At 42.5% G+C, this 18,288-nt stretch overlaps 1 protein-coding gene across 9 annotated transcripts in view; it reads left to right on the top strand.

The window, feature by feature from the left end:
* Nucleotides 1–38: 38 nt before the first annotated feature.
* PIGF (phosphatidylinositol glycan anchor biosynthesis class F) overlaps nt 39–18,288 on the top strand; it is a 102,239-nt gene continuing 83,989 nt past the window's right edge. For 3 of the 9 annotated variants that reach the window (XM_029593363.1, XM_029593355.1, XM_029593362.1), the window contains exons 1-2: nt 228–363; nt 14,078–14,328. In XM_029593363.1, coding sequence (XP_029449223.1) covers nt 14,101–14,328 — 228 coding nt within the window. In that variant the 5' untranslated portion in view covers nt 228–363; nt 14,078–14,100. Of the gene's footprint in view, nt 364–1,186; nt 1,315–14,077; nt 14,329–18,288 lie in introns of all 9 variants that reach the window. The other 6 variants (XM_029593358.1, XM_029593359.1, XM_029593360.1 and 3 more) reach the window with 6 other exon arrangements.

The raw sequence follows: 18,288 nt of genomic DNA, 5'->3' as shown, positions 1-18,288 counted from the left end.
GCCAACGACACAGTGACCTATTTCTCCTCGCCGACGATTGGGTGGCTGTGGAGGAAGTGAAGAACGATTGGATGGTTTAGTTTAGTGTGCCAGGAAGCTGGGAGCTGGTTGGCTAATTGGGTGAAATGGCTGTGCACGCGATCTAACGATGGTCTGGACAGAAGGGTCAGTGCCAATAGTGGATGCTACTCTTTGAGTGTGCGCGCCGCTGGGTGCCGCTGAAGGCTGGGAGGTGTGTGTGTGTCCTGTGGCGTAGTGAGCTCGTGCTTCAGCTAATGTTCCTTTTAAATGACAGTCACAAAAGCTGACTCTGTCACTTTCTGGGGTTCTTGCTGTACTATAAAGCTCATCCTGGAGAGTCGGGTAAGAAAGTAGAAGTGAAGGGAAGCCCTTAGGCTCTGGTTGCAGAAAGAATATTCTCGTCCCTTTTTGTAGCAAAACTCATTGAAAACGCTGGCTGGATCCTTTAGTTGCGGATGTTAGGACGGAGCACGCTGGTTAGCTTCCCAGCGAGCATCTACCTGCCTTTTCTCTCCACTCCTCTCCTCTCTAGTCCCAGTCCCTTGTCCTTTGCTGCACTTTTTCTATTCCCTGTTCCTTTCCACTTCATCCTTTTCTCAGCTAGTTCATCTGGACCTTGCCCTTCTATCTTCCATAGGTACCTCAAGCCATTCAAGCCATATATACCCTCCTGTTAATTTACCAATGCTGGCTGCATATGTGCCACCTTTATCTAGCATTTCCTGCAGTCAGTGCCAGCTACATATAGTCTTTGCTCTGAATTTTGTTAGTTGTTGGTGTGATGAGAGGGACTACTGAGGGTTCACAATGGACTCGTTATGATCATGAAGCCTGGCAGCCTTTTCTGTGATGGTTGAAAAGAGTAGCTGAAGTGCTACTGGGATGGAGGTTTCAGCCCAGGAGGCCTAGCTAACTACATCTCCTGAGGTGCAGTTAACTTTGTAGCACTTAACACTGGATAGTGGATAGTACAATCAACGTTGGAACCTCACTGGGCTATTTGCATGCATGTTAGTGTTACCTTTGGGGAACCAGCAGTAAGTAACATTGACATACATGAAGATACTGCATGTTATACATGGGTTTTAATTGAAATAGTAGCCTCGTTAAAGTAGCAGGCTGATAATTCTAGCCAGTTTTTAAATCCTGCTTCTCCTACTGACAGTTTTATGACCTTGCCCAAGTCACTTCACCTGCTATCGCCTCAGCTATAACTTAGATCATAAGCCCTCTTGGGCAGGGAAATAACTTCAGTACCTGATTTACAACTTGTCGAGAGCTTGAGTTTGGAGGGTGAGTAATTAAATCCAAATCCAGTGTAAGAAAAGTAATGGAGAAAGCATACCTACATAGTTTTTCAAATGTGTTGTGTGTAAGATCATATATGGTGAAACCAAGTATGTTGTGCATTTGTAAACATAGACTATGCTGACAGATAAAGACCATAAGGCCCATCTAATTTACCCAATTTACTTCCTGTTACGATGCCATTAACCCTAGTTCAGTGGCTTTCAGGTGTGACTTGGAGGCACACCTAACGAGTCTAGCTTTCAGGATATCAATGAATTGGAAAAATGAAAAAGTCCATAAAACTTTATTAATAAGGCAGACAAGGGAAAGCCATCACTATCCCTGGAAGTGAGTAACAGGAAGATGATCTACTTTTTGGAATCTGCCAGGTACCACAGAGACAAGGTGCTGGTCTCAGTGGACAAGTGCAAGGTGTTGCATATAGGGAAAAATAACCCTTGCTGTAGTTACACGATGTTAGGTTCCATATTAGGAGCTACCACCCAGGAAAAAGATCTAGGCATCATAGTGGATAATACTTTAAAATCGTCGGCTCAGTGTGCTGCAGCAGTCAAAAAAAGCAAATAGAATGTTAAGAATTATTAGGAAGGGAATGGTTAATAGAACGGAAAATGTCATAATGCCTATGTATTGCTCCATGGTGAGACCGCACCTTGAATACTGTGTACATTTCTGGTTGCCGCATCTCAAAAAAGATATAGTTGTGATGGAGAAGGTACAGAGAAGGGCAACCAAAATGATAAAGGGGATGGAACAGCTCCCCTATGAGGAAAGGCTGAAGAGGTTAGGGCTGTTCAGCTTGGAGAAGAGACAGCTGAGTGGGGATATGATAGAGGTCTTTAAGTTCATGAGAGGTCTTGAACGAGTAGATGTGACTCGGTTATTTACACTTTCAAATAATAGAAGGACTAGGGGGCATTCCATGAAGTTAGCAAGTAGCACATTTAAGACTAATGGGAGAAAATTCTTTTTTGCTCAACGCACAATAAAGCTCTGGAATTTGTTGCCAGAGGATGTGGTTAGTGTAGCTGGGTTCAAAAAAGGTTTGGATAAGTTTTTGGAGAAGTCCATTAATGGCTATTAATCAAGTTTACTTAGTGAATAGCCACTGCTATTAATTGCATCAGTTCACCAACTCGAGCTACAAGGGAATCCTTGTGTGGTGATAATCTTGTACGGAGGTGATCGATGAGGATAACCAATTTTGCAGTTATCCTGCCTTTTACCTCCGTCTATTATTCTTTTATTAAAGTCAAAAGTATTTTTTTAAAGGTACTCTTTTGTGTGATTTTTCTTAAAATCCCTTCTCCCCTGCTGCTTTACCGACCCACTGTTAGTCTTGTGTCATACTTATCAAGGTCGTCGCCTTTATTGATGTCTCATGGGTACGGAGCTGCTTGTCCGACACGGGCCATGTTTCGGCACGGTGTGCCTGCTTCAGGGACTATGGGAGGGTGTGCTGTGTCCTGTATAGGGTTCACAGCTTTCTAAAGTCCTTGAATATATAAAAATGTTTAGTTCAACATCAAAACTTTATGTCACATTCATTCATAACTCTCTAATTCTCACCCACCTTTTTCTTGAGAAACTTACTTGTCAAAAACTTCTGCTGTCTTCACGTGCGACGCCTTTTACAGATGGAACAGAAGTTCATATATACATGGGATACAGTGACTCCCAAAGGACTTAATCGGGAAATAGACTGGACAGTATATTGACAACCATCTTCAATGGTGAAGAAAGAGGTGTCTACTATTATCAAGGAGAACATCATCAAGCAACCACTTACACCGTGTAAATGTAGAGGTGACCATCAATTTGACTGTTGTTCAATATCAATTTAGGAATACAATATCAGTGGTTATTAGTTTCCCATTAGGTTAGCAGCAAATCTAAGATATGGAGGAGTTTATTACATTATCTAAAGCTCAAATGGTAAGAAACACCTATATTCCTGTATTACATCAATAAAAGTCTCAGAGCACCGCACCAATGAGCAATCTATAGAAACACAGTATTACTAGTAAATGCGGCACTTTAGTGCCACATCTAAAAACGCCAATTTAAAGTTTGAAATTGGGAGAAGTGTTGACAATAGATCGGTCTTATTAGACTTTAAGCCCTTCTCTAGGTCCGACACTCAAAAACCCTGAGTAGTGAACATTCGGATCAAAACGGGGCACTTTTGTGAGAGCACGAAACAGTTAGCAGATGGGCACATCAATGTGGCCTTAATGCTTCGCCAGAGAAACCCAGCATGGTATCCGATCAAAGGGGAAAGAGAAATAGTGAGTAGATGGGCACATTAATGGGGCTTTAAAGATTCATCAGAGAAATCCAGCACAGCACCTGATCAAAGGTGAAAGAGAAAGATAGCGGATAGCTAATCTACTAAGAGGCGTGGCATCAGTGCCCCGCCCGGGAAACGCCCACTGACATTAACACCTAATACGTCAGAAACAGCATAAGCGGACGTGGTAAGCACAGGTTCACCACCAGGTCCGCCTGAGATAAGGAGAGAAGTGTTGCGGTTCAAATGAAGTTCTCCATCAGGTCCTCCAAACCCGCATATAAGAAATTATGTAAAATCTCTGAAACTAATATTAGTTAAACACGATTATAAGTTGATGACATGTTGCAAAGAAGTTTTCTACCGAGTTTGACTAAAATAAGGGTTTAGCAACGTATATGTGAGTTAGAATAGACTCAACGAGTCTTAGAGTATTTCACCTGAGACAGCCTCGCTCTGGCCAGAGAGGGCGGTGCACCTCCCAGGCAGTCTTATAAAAGCAGTGAGAATAGAGTAGACGCCCAGACACACACTGAAGGCGTCGCACGTGAAGACAGCAGAAGTTTTTGACAAGTAAGTTTCTCAAGAAAAAGGTGGGTGAGAATTAGAGAGTTATGAATGAATGTGACATAAAGTTTTGATGTTGAACTAAACATTTTTATATATTCAAGGACTTTAGAAAGCTGTGAACCCTATACAGGACACAGCACACCCTCCCATAGTCCCTGAAGCAGGCACACCGTGCCGAAACATGGCCCGTGTCGGACAAGCAGCTCCGTACCCATGAGACATCAATAAAGGCGACGACCTTGATAAGTATGACACAAGACTAACAGTGGGTCGGTAAAGCAGCAGGGGAGAAGGGATTTTAAGAAAAATCACACAAAAGAGTACCTTTAAAAAAATACTTTTGACTTTAATAAAAGAATAATAGACGGAGGTAAAAGGCAGGATAACTGCAAAATTGGTTATCCTCATCGATCACCTCCGTACAAGATTATCACCACACAAGGATTCCCTTGTAGCTCGAGTTGGTGAATTGTTGAAGAGGGAAAGAGGTTGGTTAGCGATTAATTGCATCAGTAGCATGGGTTCTTCTTAGTGTTTGGGTAATTGCCAGGTTCTTGTGGCCTGGTTTGGCCTCTGTTGGAAACAGGATGCTGGGTTTGATGGACCCTTGGTCTGACCCAGCATGGCAATTTCTTATGTTCTTATGTTCTTGACCTAATCCAGTGTGTCATATCTTATGAATTAGATACATTATTTTATGTTGTATGTCTGTTTTATGAATGTTAGACTCCATAACAGGTGGAATTTAAGAAGCTAGTTAATATATTTTAGATATTGTATGGCTCCCAGACTACTTATGGGCCTAAGGCTTTTCTCCCGTTTTGTGTCTACGAAGAAAAAACTTAGTAAATCATACTCTGAGAGCAAAACATATATGCCCAGAGATAAAGAGCCATCTAAATTGTAAAGTACCTAGTCTTATTGAATGAAATGAACTCAGTTGGGTGATAGCCAGAGGCTGCATTAACATTTGTAAACCATATTTCCTCAGGATTCGGGCCTGTCAGTCCCCACAAGTGTTTATGCTCCTCTGTCAGCAGGTGGATACAGAGCAAGAGCTGACATCACTGCCATATAGTCCTGCCCCAAGAGCAGCCCACCAGTATCCTCCGTCTCCAGCAGATAGTGGACATGCATTTCCCTTTGGGGGATTGCCTGTGAGTAAAAAAAAAAAAAAAAAGGAAAGAAGTTGGAAAAGACATATTGGAAAGATTAGACGTCTTTATAACATGGCTTGTCTCCTGAGGTGATATCATGTGGTCCCTCCCTCAGTAGAGCGCCTTCAGTCCAGTAGCCTTGAGTGGCGTGGACCTAAATTCGAATTGGTGGTTACAAGCCGAGCAAGGCTCAGCGGTGAAGGTTTTCGCGCTCTCCCCCTATAGCCAGGACCCGTTCCAGCTCTCAGCCAGGGAGTGCTGCGCTCAGGTAAAAGTTATTTTACTTAAAAACAAACAAAAAAAAAAACCAAAACAAAACAGTGAAAAGGAAGAAAGCAGGAGAGAGGTCTTGTTTTGGCGTTTGGCTGTCTCGCTCACATCTCTGTGGAGTTCTGTGAGGTGAGGAGGTAGTGCAGACACGGCGGATTGAGCAGCCATTTGGCTAGGCCCCACTCTCAGGCTTCTCCCATTTTGGTGCGTGGTTGGCTGCAAAGTAGCCTTGTGCGTTCAGTTGGACGAGCAGCCTAGGCGTATGTACTTGGTTGCACATTTTTTGTGCATTCATTTTGGGCGTGGTTTATACACACGGGTAATCTAGACGCAAGCCTTTATCGGCCTGCTCACTTAAAGCCATAGCGCCCGCAGTGAAGAAGCCTATGCGCCTTTCTATTTGTGCTTCATGCCATATCGGGGTTATTCAGTTGGAGATTTCTTTAAGCCTGTGTAAGTGCTGCCTGGATGCTCGGGGAGATTGACCTTTTTCTGATTTTGCCAGCGATGGTCCATCTCCTCGGTCTGAGGGGAGTGGGACAAAGGGGGAAACAGTGGGGATATCCATTCTCTTGATTGATCCATGAGCTGAGTCCTCAGGGGACACTAGCTCTCAGGATGTCAGGTTTGGGCCTATGGGGCCTGGATTGGACCTGCCCTTTTCCTGGGTAGAATTCTTCCAGGGATTGCAGACACTTCTACAGGGCCGCTCTTCTGTTTCTGTAGTACCTACTAAGGTAGTTTCATGCGCTCCAAGTGCTCTTCTGCCTGTCTCCACGGTCAAGCACCATGGTGCAGTGCAGTCTGACAAAGCTCAAATGCAGGTGGATCAAGATGATACCGATGATAAGTGCAAGGTGATGCATATAGGGAAAAATAACCCATGCTATAATTACACAATGTTGGGTTCCATATTAGGTGCTACAACCCAAGAAAGAGATCTAGGCGTCATAGTGGATAACACATTGAAATCGTCGGTTCAGTGTGCTGCAGCAGTCAAAAAAGCAAACAGAATGTTGGGAATTATTAGAAAGGGAATGGTGAATAAAATGGAAAATGTCATAATGCCTCTGTATCACTCCATGGTGAGACCGCACCTTGAATACTGTGTACAATTCTGGTCGCCGCATCTCAAAAAAGATATAATTGCGATGGAGAAGGTACAGAGAAGGGCTACCAAAATGATAAGGGGAATGGAACAGCTTCCCTATGAGGAAAGACTAAAGAGGTTAGGACTTTTCAGCTTGGAGAAGAGACGGCTGAGGGGGGATATGATAGAGATGTTTAAAATTGAGAGGTCTAGAACGGGTAGATGTGAATTGGTTATTTACTCTTTCGGATAATAGAAAGACTAGAGGGCACTCCATGAAGTTAGCATGGGGCACATTTAAAACTAATTGGAGAAAGTTCTTTTTTACTCAATGCACAATTAAACTCTGGAATTTGTTGCCAGAGGATGTGGTTAGTGCAGTTAGTATAGCTGTGTTTAAAAAAGGATTGGATACGTTCTTGGAGGAGAAGTCCATTACCTGCTATTAAGTTCACTTAGAAAATAGCCACTGCCATTAGCAATGGTAACATGGAATAGACTTAGTTTTTGGGTACTTGCCAGGTTCTTAAGGCCTGGATTGGCCACTGTTGGAAACAGGATGCTGGGCTTGATGGACCCTTGGTCTGACCCAATATGGCATTTTCTTATGTTCTTATGATGGTGGTGGCTCTCCTGTTGAGGAAGGGGATATTCCCCCTAGATTTGGAGCCATATATAACTCTTCTCATTTCTTTCATAGAGATGAGTTGCCGGGTTTGATCTCTGACCTTTGAAGATCCTTGGCATGGTTGGGCCTTATTCCTTGGGGATGCAGAAGAAAGATCCTATTTTGGTCACTCTGTGCAATGCTTCTTGTTTCTTTCCCTTCCTGGATGCTGTCCAGGAGTTGATTAATCTGGAATGGAGTGTGCTAGAGGCATCTTTTAAAGGACATGTCTTGGTGGAGTTATACTCTTTGGATCTGCAGGCCAGAGAGCAATTGCGTTTCCCAAGGGTGGATACCTTGGTGTGTGCTGTCAGAAAGCATAACACCATCTTGGGAGAAGGAGGTGTGGCACTGAAGGATGCTCAGCATAGGAGGATTGAGGCTATCCTAAAGCAAGCCTTTGAGGCAGTGACAATGAACTTGCAAATTGCTTCTTGTTGCGCCTTGGAAGCTTTGGCTACCTTGCGTTTTTGTCAAGAATCCGGTGGTGCCGGGTCCGATCTTGGACTTATGGTAGAACTGGGGGCCACTTTCATAGCTGATGCGGGCTGTGAATTGGAGCCAGAGGAGCTGCTTCAGTTATTGCAGCCAGGTGACAGCTGTGATTGCCCATCTGGTCTGTGGATACTATTTCATAGAAACATAAAAACATAGAAATGACGGCAGAAAAGGACCAAACGGTCCATCCAGTCTGCCCAGTAAGCTTATGGTAGTATTTGCTGTGCCGTGAGGGTTACCCCATGCTTATCTGTTTCCCAGACCATAAAAGTCAGGACGCTCGATGGTTGCTGTTTGAATCCAATTCCCATTTATGCCTTGCTGTTGAAGCAAGTTGCATCAAAGTATCAGTCTTATTGGTTAAGCGAAGTAACCGCCACATGAACAAGTTACCCCATACTCGTTTCCTCAGATCGTAAAAGTTGGGGCCCTCAGTTGCTGAACAAATCCAATTCCCCTTTTCCCCTTGCTTTTGAAGCAGACAGCAATGATGGAGTTGCATCAGCAGTATCAAGGCTTATTGGTTAAGGGTAATAACCGCTGCACCATCAAGCTACTGCATGTACTCTTCTCTTCATTTCCATCCTTTAGTATTTAGGGATCCACAGTATTTATCTCATGCCCTTTTGAATTCTTTTACTGTTTTGGTTTTCACCACCTCCTCCAGAAGGGCATTCCAGGCTTCCACTACCCTCTCCTTGAAGAAATATTTTCTGACGTTGGTTCTGAGGTGACCTCCTTGGAGTTTCATTTTGTGACCCTTAGTTCTACTGATTTCTTTCCAATGGAAAAGGTTTGACGTTTATACATTATTAAAACCTTTTAAGTATATGAAGGTCTGTATCATATCACCCCTGTGCCGCCTCTCTTCCAGGGTATACATATTCATATCCTTCAGTCTCTTCCCATAGGTTTTCTGATACTGACCCCACATCATTTTGGTAGCCCTTCTTTGGACTGCCTCCAAGGACCTGTACAAGGGCATCACCACCTCCCATTTTCTTATTGGTTATTCCTCTCTCTATGCAGATCGTCAGAGCCTATCACCCCAAGATCCTTCTCTTGGTCCATGCAGATCAGCCTTTCCCCCCATCTCATACAGCTCTTTTGGATTACCGCATCCCAGATGCATGACTCTGTATTTCTTGACATTGAATCCCAGCTGCCAAAGTTTCAAGCCTTCGTAAATCACTTTTCATTCTCTCTGCTCCTTCAGGCGTGTCCATTCTGTTGCAGATTTTGGTATCATCTGCAAATAGACAAACTTTACCTTCTATCCCTTCCACAATGTCGTTCACAAAGATATTGAATAGAACCAGTCCAAATACTGATCCCTGTGGCGCACCATTCCATTTACCATTACACGCTGTCTCCTATCTGTCAACCAATTTGTAATCCACTCCACTACCTTGGCTCTTACTCCGAAGCTTCTGTTCACAAGCCTCCTATGTGGAACGGTATCAAGAGCTTTGCTGAAATCCAAATAGATGACATCGAGTGCGCTTCCTTGATCCAATTCTCTAGTCACCCAATCAAAAAAATCAATCAGATTTGTCTGACAGGACCTTCCTCTGGTGAATCCATGCTGCCTCGGGTCCAGCAACTTACCAGATTGTAGGTAGTTCAGAATCCTTTTTTTCAGCAGCGTCTCCACTAATTTTCCCACCACTGAAGTGAAGCTAACTGGCTTGTAGTTTCCAGCCTCCTCTCTGCTACCACTCTTATGAAGCAGGAACACAACCACTCTTCTCCAATCTCGTGGCACCACTCCCGTTTCCAGGGATCTATTGAACAGGTCATTTAGCGGACCTGCCAGAACATCTCTGAGTTCTCGTATATCCTGGGTTGAACCTCATCCAGCCCCATGGACTTGTCCACATTCGGTTTTCCTAGCTCTTCCCATACATACTCTTCTGTAAAAGAAGTTGTCTAGCTCATTCTCTTCTACAGTCTTGTCAACCAGCAGCAGTGGTCCTCCAGGGTCTTCTTTAGTGAACACAGAACTGAAGTATTTGTTTAATATTTCCGCATTTCCTTGTTTGCTCCTCGTTATCTTTCAATTTCACTATACCGCTTCAGGCTTTCCTTCTTTCTCTTCTTATCTAAAAAAATGTTTTGTTACCTTGTTATCTCTTGGGCAGTCGTTTCTTTTGCTTGACCTTTTGCTTTTCTGATTTTTGTTTTCTTCGTCTCCCTCATTTTCACCAGGTATTGTTCCCTGAGTTCCTCTTTTTGGGATCATTTATACTCCCTGAATGCCATTCTTACCAAGTTGCCCTTCAAAGGCTTGCTTTTGTTTGGCAGTGAATTGGAAAAAATAGCAAGTGAATGAGGAGAGACCCAGGTCCCTTGATTGCCAGAGGATAAGAAACCCATTGCCCGTTTTTTCGAGCAAATGGCTGCTCTCGAGACTACCGGTGTTTTCAGCCTTATAGGGGACAGTCTTCCCAGAGGTCCTGTCCTTTTCATAGGTCTCAGTCCTTTTGCCCCCAAGGACCTCCAAAGGATGCAGGCTCCAGAGGTGGAACCCTTCGGTCTTCCCAATGAAGGTTTGTGAGCTTACCTGTTGGTGCAGGAGATAGGTGGTCGTCTATACTGTTTTTATCACAGGTGGGTCCAGATTACTTCGGATCAATGGGTTTTCAAAGTGATTTGGGATGGGTATGCTCTAGAATTTCTTCACACTCCTCCAGATGCATTCATGGTCTTTCCATGCATCTCCCCTCAGAAGAGGGTAGAAGTGGAAGTGACATTACAACGGCTGTTGAATCTGAAAGTGGTGATTCACATTCCTGAATCACAGTGAAATTTGGACCATTATTCCATTTATTTTGTCATGCCCAAGAAGAGTCATTTCAACCCTTACTGGATCTCAAGGGTGTCAACCGACATTTACAAAGCCCATATTTCAGGATGGAAATGGTGCACTCCGTCATAATGGCTGTTTATGCAAGGGAGTACCTCATGTCTCTGGATCTGACAGAGGTGTATCTGCCTATTCCTATCCATTGAGAACATCAGCGGTTCCTCTGATTTGCTATCCTGGATTTTCATTACCAGTTTCAGGGCTTGCCTTTTGGGCTAGCCACGACACCTAGAACCAAGGTCATGGTAGTGGCAGCAGTGGCCCTTGATAAGGAGGGCATTCTAGTTCAGCCCTATCCAGACGACTTGTTGATTCAAACCAAGACAGTCTTCACTGTTCCCACAGGGTAGTTTCCTTGCAACAGGAACTAGGCTGGGTGGTGAATCTGGCCAAGAGCAATTTGTAGCCATCTCAGACCCTGGAGTATCTTGGGGTTCAATTCGATATAAGGCGGGAGAGAGAGTATTTCTGCCAGAGTCTCAGATCCACACGTCGATGCTGTGAGTTTGAACCCTTCAGAACTCTGTTCATCCGACTGTATGGTCTTATATGCAGGTCCTGGGGTTGATGGCTGCCGCATTAGAAGTGATTCCATGAGCGATGGCATATATGCACTCTCTTCAGGCCATTGGCACTGCAGGGTGTTTCAGTGTTAGATGTACTTAGGGCTGCTGGGAAGTGTATACTGATCTAGCAACCTTTTGGTCAAGGCAGTATCCAAAGCATCTGCTTGAACTACAGTGTAGAGGTCAAACATCACCTGCAGGCCAGTACACCGGAAATGAGCTCCCTGGTGAAAATGTCACAGGGCAGAACAATAAACCACAGAACATGCAAAACCCCTGTTTCGCCACAGTGACTTATCCATGTTAAACTGTTTCATTATAATAGGGCAGTGTTCCAAACACATCTCAAGTTTCTAAGGTGATGATGGAATTCCATCTTTCTTAGTCATTATTTTGCCAACATTTTTCCCTAGGCCTCTTAACTATAGGGGTGATTTGGCCCTCCACTCGCTGAATTACAAAAGAATTGACTGTTGAGGGGAAAAGGTATTTTCTCTGATTTGTTTTAAATGTGCTGCTTAGTAACTTCATGGAATGTCCCTTTAATCTTATGCTTTGAAAGAGTAAACAATTGATTTGCATTTACAGGTTCACTCCACTCTATTTTATAGATCTGTCATATCTCCCACTCAGCCATCTCTTTTCCAAGCTGAAGATCCTTAACCTCTATAGCCTTTCATCATAGGGGAACCATTCCTTTCCATTTATCGTTTTGGTCATCCTTCTTCAAACCTTGTTTTTTGAGATGTGGTGATCAGAATTGCACACAGTTCTCTAGATGTGGTCATAACATGGAGCAATACAGAGGTATTATGAGATGCTCTGTTTTATTCCCCATTCCTTTCCTAATAATTTCTGGCGCTCTAACCTTTTTTTTGACTGCTACCACATGATTTTGACATTGTCCAAGATGATGCTTAGATCCCTATCTAGTCACAACCTAGATCCTAGGTTGTGACTAGATAGTAGGAGTCACAACCTAGATCCTAGGTTGTGACTCCTACTATGGACCCTAAATTGTGTAACTACAGTTTTTGGATTACTTTTCTCTCTGTGTATCACTTTTCACTTGCCCACTTTAAATTTCATCTGCAGTTTGGATGCCTAGTCTTATAAGGTGGTCCTGCAATTTCTTGCAAGCCACTTGTGATTTAACAATTCAGAATAAGTTTGTGTCTTCTGTAAATTTGATCACTCATTGTTCTCTTTACAAGATCATTTATCAATATATTAATAAGCACTGGCCCCAGTAGAGACCACTGGGGCACTTCACTATTTACCTTGCTCCATTGAGAAAACTGACCATTTAGTTCTAAACTGTTTTCTGTCTTTTAACAAATTCGGAATCCACAATAGGACATTGTTCTTATCCCTTGACTTTATAATTTTCTCAAGAGTCTTTCATGAGGGACTTTGTCAAATGCCTTCTGAAAACCCAAACACTGGAGCACCATTAACCATATGATTATTAACCCTTTTAAAAAATGTAGCAGATTGGTGAGGCAAGACTTCTCTAGGGTAAATCCACATTGGTTATGTCCTGTTAAACCATGTCTATCTGTATGTTATGTAATTTTTATTTTTTAGAATAATTTCTGCGATTTTTCCCGGTTCTGACAACAGGCTCACTAATGTATAGTTTCCTGGATCATGCCTGAAGCCCTTTTTAAAGGTTGACTTTACATTGGCCTTCCTCCAGTCTTCAAGTACAATAGAAGATTTTAATAATAGGTTAAAAATTACTAGTAATAGGTCTTCAATTTTTTTTTTTTCTTCAGAATTCTGGGTGTATACCATCTGGTCCGAGTGATTGCTATTCTTTAGTTTGTCAGTTTGCCGTATTAAATCTTCCAGGTTCACCGTGATTTGTTTTTGTTCATCTGAATCATCACCATTAAATACCATTTCTGACATGGGTATTTCCCCAACATCCTCCTCCATAAAACCTGAAGCAAAGAATTAATTTATTCCCCTTTAATCCCTCAATCATCTAACAGGCCAACTGACTCCCTCACAGGCTTCTTGCTTTGGATGTATTTAAAATTTTTATTATGAGTTTTTGCCTATCAGTGTTTTGCATCCAACATTTATTTATAGCCCACACAATCTGATGTTCTTGGCAGGTAACATAGTCACAGCCAGTGCTTATGCTTTTTTCTATTTTCTTCTATTTTATTTTTTGAAAGAAGTTATTTTGACTATAATAGTCTTTCACTTCACCTTTTAACCATCCCAGCAGTAATTTGGCCTTCCTTCTATCTTTTTTAATGCGTAGAATACATCTGGTCTGGACTTCCAAGTTAATATCCATTAAACATGCCACATTTATTTTCTCTACGTAGTAACAGAGTTGCTTGTCAGCAGATAAACATCCTGGCCCACGCAGACTTCCTGGTTGTCACTGTGTTACTGCAGTTGCTACTCAATCTGTAGCATCTTTGTTCCTTGTCTTTAACCACCAACTTCTGTATCTGCCCTGAGCATGCCTGACTTAACTGGAGGGAGGACATTAAGCAAACTTACTGCTCTAGCATGTAAGTTTGAAAAGGGAGACTTTGATAAAACAAGGAAAATTATTTAGAAAAAAACTAAAAGTTGCAGCTTCAAAGATTTAAGACTTTACATCAGGTATGGACATTGTTTAAAAATATCATACATAATAGCCTTAGCTTGTGCCACATTAAGTCGCAGGTTAAACTTTAGGCTGGTAAAGAAACATAATTAAATTCTCTCCTTCCTTAATTAACACAGTGTAAATTGCTCTCTAATAGGTGCTAGTCAAGAAAAGGACATCATGAAGGATATGGAATTAATGAGCATGGCATCGGCCCACTTTTTCTGCATACTATCGGTCATTCTGTCAGCGCTTATTCCACCTTTAGTCCTGGAGAAATTTTCAGTCCTGGGAACACACCTGACATGGCTATGCATCTGTTCCACATGTGTGGCAGCAGTTAATATAACTGTATATATTGTATTGAAACCAAATCCTAGCCCTAAAAGAAATTCAGTTTCTCACAGGGTAAGTACTTCATGTAGATTTTATTATTACATTAATTAATGGTGAATTTAGTACTTTGTTAGGTAAGAGCTGAAATAGTTTCTGTGGTATAAAATGTGTATATGGATAAGTAAACTTTGTATGCTAGCGATGTAAAAGTTCCGTTTATGGCAATGAACCACAAACGGCAGCATTGTTGAAGATGTCCCACTGCTTAAGGATGCGTGCTCTGCCAGTGATCTACTAGAGTATAATGACTGAGCCATTGTGTGAGCGAAGAGTGGTGTGAGGAAATTCTTTAAACAGAGCTTATTTGTTTCAAAAAGGAGAAATTAAATAATCGTTTACTCAGACCTATCCTAGTGATCCCAGAGCTAGTTGGGTTTTCAGCACATCAACAATGAATGCGTGCGAGTTAAATCTGCCATCATTGAAGATCCAGTATTTGTACATTTTGCATGTATATTCATTATGGATATCTTGATTCTCCAAAGACAAGCAGAATGTCAGCCTTACATACAGGGTGATATCAGATGGAACCTGGTACGGCAATTCGATTTTTATTATGTGTGATTTAATTTTAACCTGTACTGAACAATCTATTAGATTTAGTGGGATATAACATTTTTTAAATAAATTATAATAAATAATTTTAAAGCCGAAGGTCTGAGAATGTCTTACTGGGCAAGTACATCCCTAGCCACTCCTCTGCATTCTCTGTAAAGCCTTTCAGCTTCATCTTTTTCCCAAATTTGCTGCAGTTATTGTATTTATTTATTTATTTTGTAGCTACAGATGTTTTTTCTCAGGGTCTGAAAGTAACTTTTTTTTTTTTTCCTTTTAAGTAAGTTTTTTGTGTTTAAGATTCTTTCTTTTATTATTTTCAGTTGGCTGTATGGTGCACTAGTCCTGATATCCTCACAGCAGTTCTGGTCGGGTTTTTTTTTTACCAATCAGGTTGTGTGTTCATGTTTGTCTAATGCCTCAGGGCGCCTGTAGATATTTACCCACTCGATATCTGGGCTAGATCTTTTCCTCCTGTGACAGATGGGGGCATTGCCTGAGTCAGGAAACTTAACCTGTCCAGTGGGCATCAATATTGAAAACATTGATATCTGAGGCATCAACATGATTGAATCCAGGAGGGCACCAACCATTGTTGGTGCATCAATATGGCATTGATTACCCTCGACGAAGAAGCGTGTCTTTGCGTGATGCCAACCAAAGGGGTTTTTCTGGCATCAGCAATGACTCCCTCAAGGCATTCCCATGGGGAGGAGAACTTATCCTCTCTACAGTCTTGAGAATAGCAGCTGTCTCAAAAGGTCCAGATGACAACTCTACCTCTGGAGCCCAGGAAGACAATGGAGTCTATGCACCCTTGGGATTGGAGCATCTGTTCCTCCAAAGCACCTCTGGGAATGGGTTACTGATGCCTTCTAGCTGGGTAATCCTAAGAACGGGATCTGAGGATTCATCTAAGGGCAATGCCCTCTGAATCACCTCCTATACAGGGACCTTATGAGTAGAATGTTGGTTGCCATTCGATTGAGTTGTGGAAAGAAGGTAAAGTCCAGGCCCCTCTTGGGATTTTGTCATCCTGTTAATGATGTCGTGGGTACAGTTGTTGCATCCATGCCCCAGGATTCGAAAAAGTAGCAGCTACTGTGTCAGTGCTTGAATGTACCTTCAAGGAGCCCAAGGGTATTAGTTCCCTGGCTTTACAAAGGAGGAAGCTCTATTAAGGTGCTATGGCCGATTATGGCATAGCTTACTATTAGTCCCTCGGACATCAATACGTGTGAGGCCTGATGAGGACAAATGGGTTGTTCTTTTTTCCTCAAAACATCATAACTCTCTAAGGTCACTAAGAGTTAGGGTGCTGGAATGCAGAACTCACATGATTTGTTAGACTGCTGGTGTTTAAGTACCAGACACTGAAGACCCCTCTTTTGGTATTAGGGTTGAGGAAGTGGTAGATCAGTGATAAGGCCTCCATGTATCCTCTCCAAGTCCCACTATCCAAAGCTGGGGGTTATGAGTGGAACACAGTAGTGGAAGAAAATGCTTCTTGTTGTCCTCAACCCTGTCCGCAACAGGCTACTCACTCTCATGTCTAGGAGCTAGTGAGTTGAGAAGAATATGCTTAGTCTGTACTCCTCTAATTTGCCCATTGAGAAGCACCTTAGCAGCCTCTCAGTAGCAAGAACTGTTGCATCTTAACCTCTAAGAGATCCATGGACCCCAACCCAGTTTATCAGGAGTAGACAAATGGTATTCTGCTTCCAAGTATCTTCCTGATCCCTGGACGTGGAAGGGCTCAGCTTCATCATAAACATGAGTGTTGATCAAGTGAAACTTGATAGGGTTCCCCTCAGCACTTTCGTTTCTTTCTGGGCGAAGGGGACATACTGTGCTCCCCAGACCCAAGGGACTACATTTGTATAGGCATTATAGTTCTCTGAGAGCATCTGATTAATAGTGAGGGAAATTCACTTCCAATATTGCATGTTGCCTTTTGGCCTTGCATCAGTGCCCCGCATGTTACAAAATGCCTTGCTTGAGTACCTGTGCACCTATGTGATTTGATAGTGCAAGCCTACACCACCCCCTGCCCCCCCCCCCCAAATCCCGGGATAGTTGGTCGCTCAAAGGCACAGCTTGGGAAAGTGCCATGAAATTAATAAGCAAATCCATCTGAGTGTTGGTATTGTTTGTTTACTTATTTATTTAGATATTTTATATACAATTGTTCCATTTGTAGATCACAACGATTTACAAAGTGACATTCATAATTAATAACTTAACAGACAAACAATGATTGGTTACACTTTTCTAGTTCAATTGGCCAATCAGACATTCAAACTCTTGACTTCTTACTTCAGCAAACAGGGAGAAATGGGATTGTACTTCTTATGAGTAAGGCTCTGGAGCCATGTAACTTGTAGATAAGGAGGCTGACCTGGTGGACAGACTGTTGGGTCCAGGAACCCCTCAAGTGGTCCCTGGGTAGGGGAGCTGAAAACCATATATTCTGTAGAGGCAGCATACCCATGATGGATTTGGTTCTAACTCTTCTAATAGAAAGGTTCCTGAACTTCTGTTACGGCAAACGGAAGTGTGGCAATTAGCCTCAGATATCCTCGCTCTAGCCTGGAGTCAAGGATTTTATGCACTGTCCTTCCCATTTCTTTGTTTGCAAGGCTTATGGAAATTCAGAAAAAACATGGGGAACTATGATCCTCCTAACTCCTTATGGGCAGAGATAGTTAATCCCTGCTCGTTAAGAGACATCAGTTGGGATCCTGTCAGGTTGGAAAATTCCCTAATGCTGATATTGGGGACTTCTATAGTGTCCCAGCATTGGATTCGGGAAAGGCCTTAGTTCCTTTCTCGTGTTTCACATGAAACATCTTGAGTACCTTCTACATGTTTCCAAGTTGGCTTGATAAATGACAGCAGTGCGGTACACCTTGATGAAACTGATGCATTCTACACCATATAGAAGGTGAAGCCATGTTTGTATAACATTGTATTGCACATTTTTCTGTGGGGCTGGTTTCACTTCAAGCTCCCATCATGTCTCCTGCTGTGTCAGGGAATCTGTGTGGTTCTCATCTCATCCAGCTTTAAAAACTCCTTTTCAAGCTTCTGGACTCTTGTGTGCTGAAATACTTTATCTGAAATATCATAATTTTGTCAAGCAGAATCAGTGAGCTCCAGGCTCTAGTGACTTACCCTTGCACTAAGTGTTTGCAGTGTGGCGGTTCTTCACACATTCCTAAGTTTTTGTCTCTGGCTGTGCCTAAGTCCATGAACATGAGCAGATGTTGCAATTTGAATTCAAGTGATCTGTAGTCTTCTATCTGGAATGGGCCAAAACCCTCAATTAGTCTACACATTTGTTTTGGTACATTGATACCAATAAATATGGAATTCTTGTAGATGAGAACTCTTGGCTATTGGATTACACCCCTTTTG

The sequence above is a fragment of the Rhinatrema bivittatum genome, chromosome 3 (assembly GCF_901001135.1).
Source record: "Rhinatrema bivittatum chromosome 3, aRhiBiv1.1, whole genome shotgun sequence".
Taxonomy (NCBI): domain Eukaryota; kingdom Metazoa; phylum Chordata; class Amphibia; order Gymnophiona; family Rhinatrematidae; genus Rhinatrema; species Rhinatrema bivittatum.
This window is presented reverse-complemented; position numbering and strand designations above follow the sequence as displayed.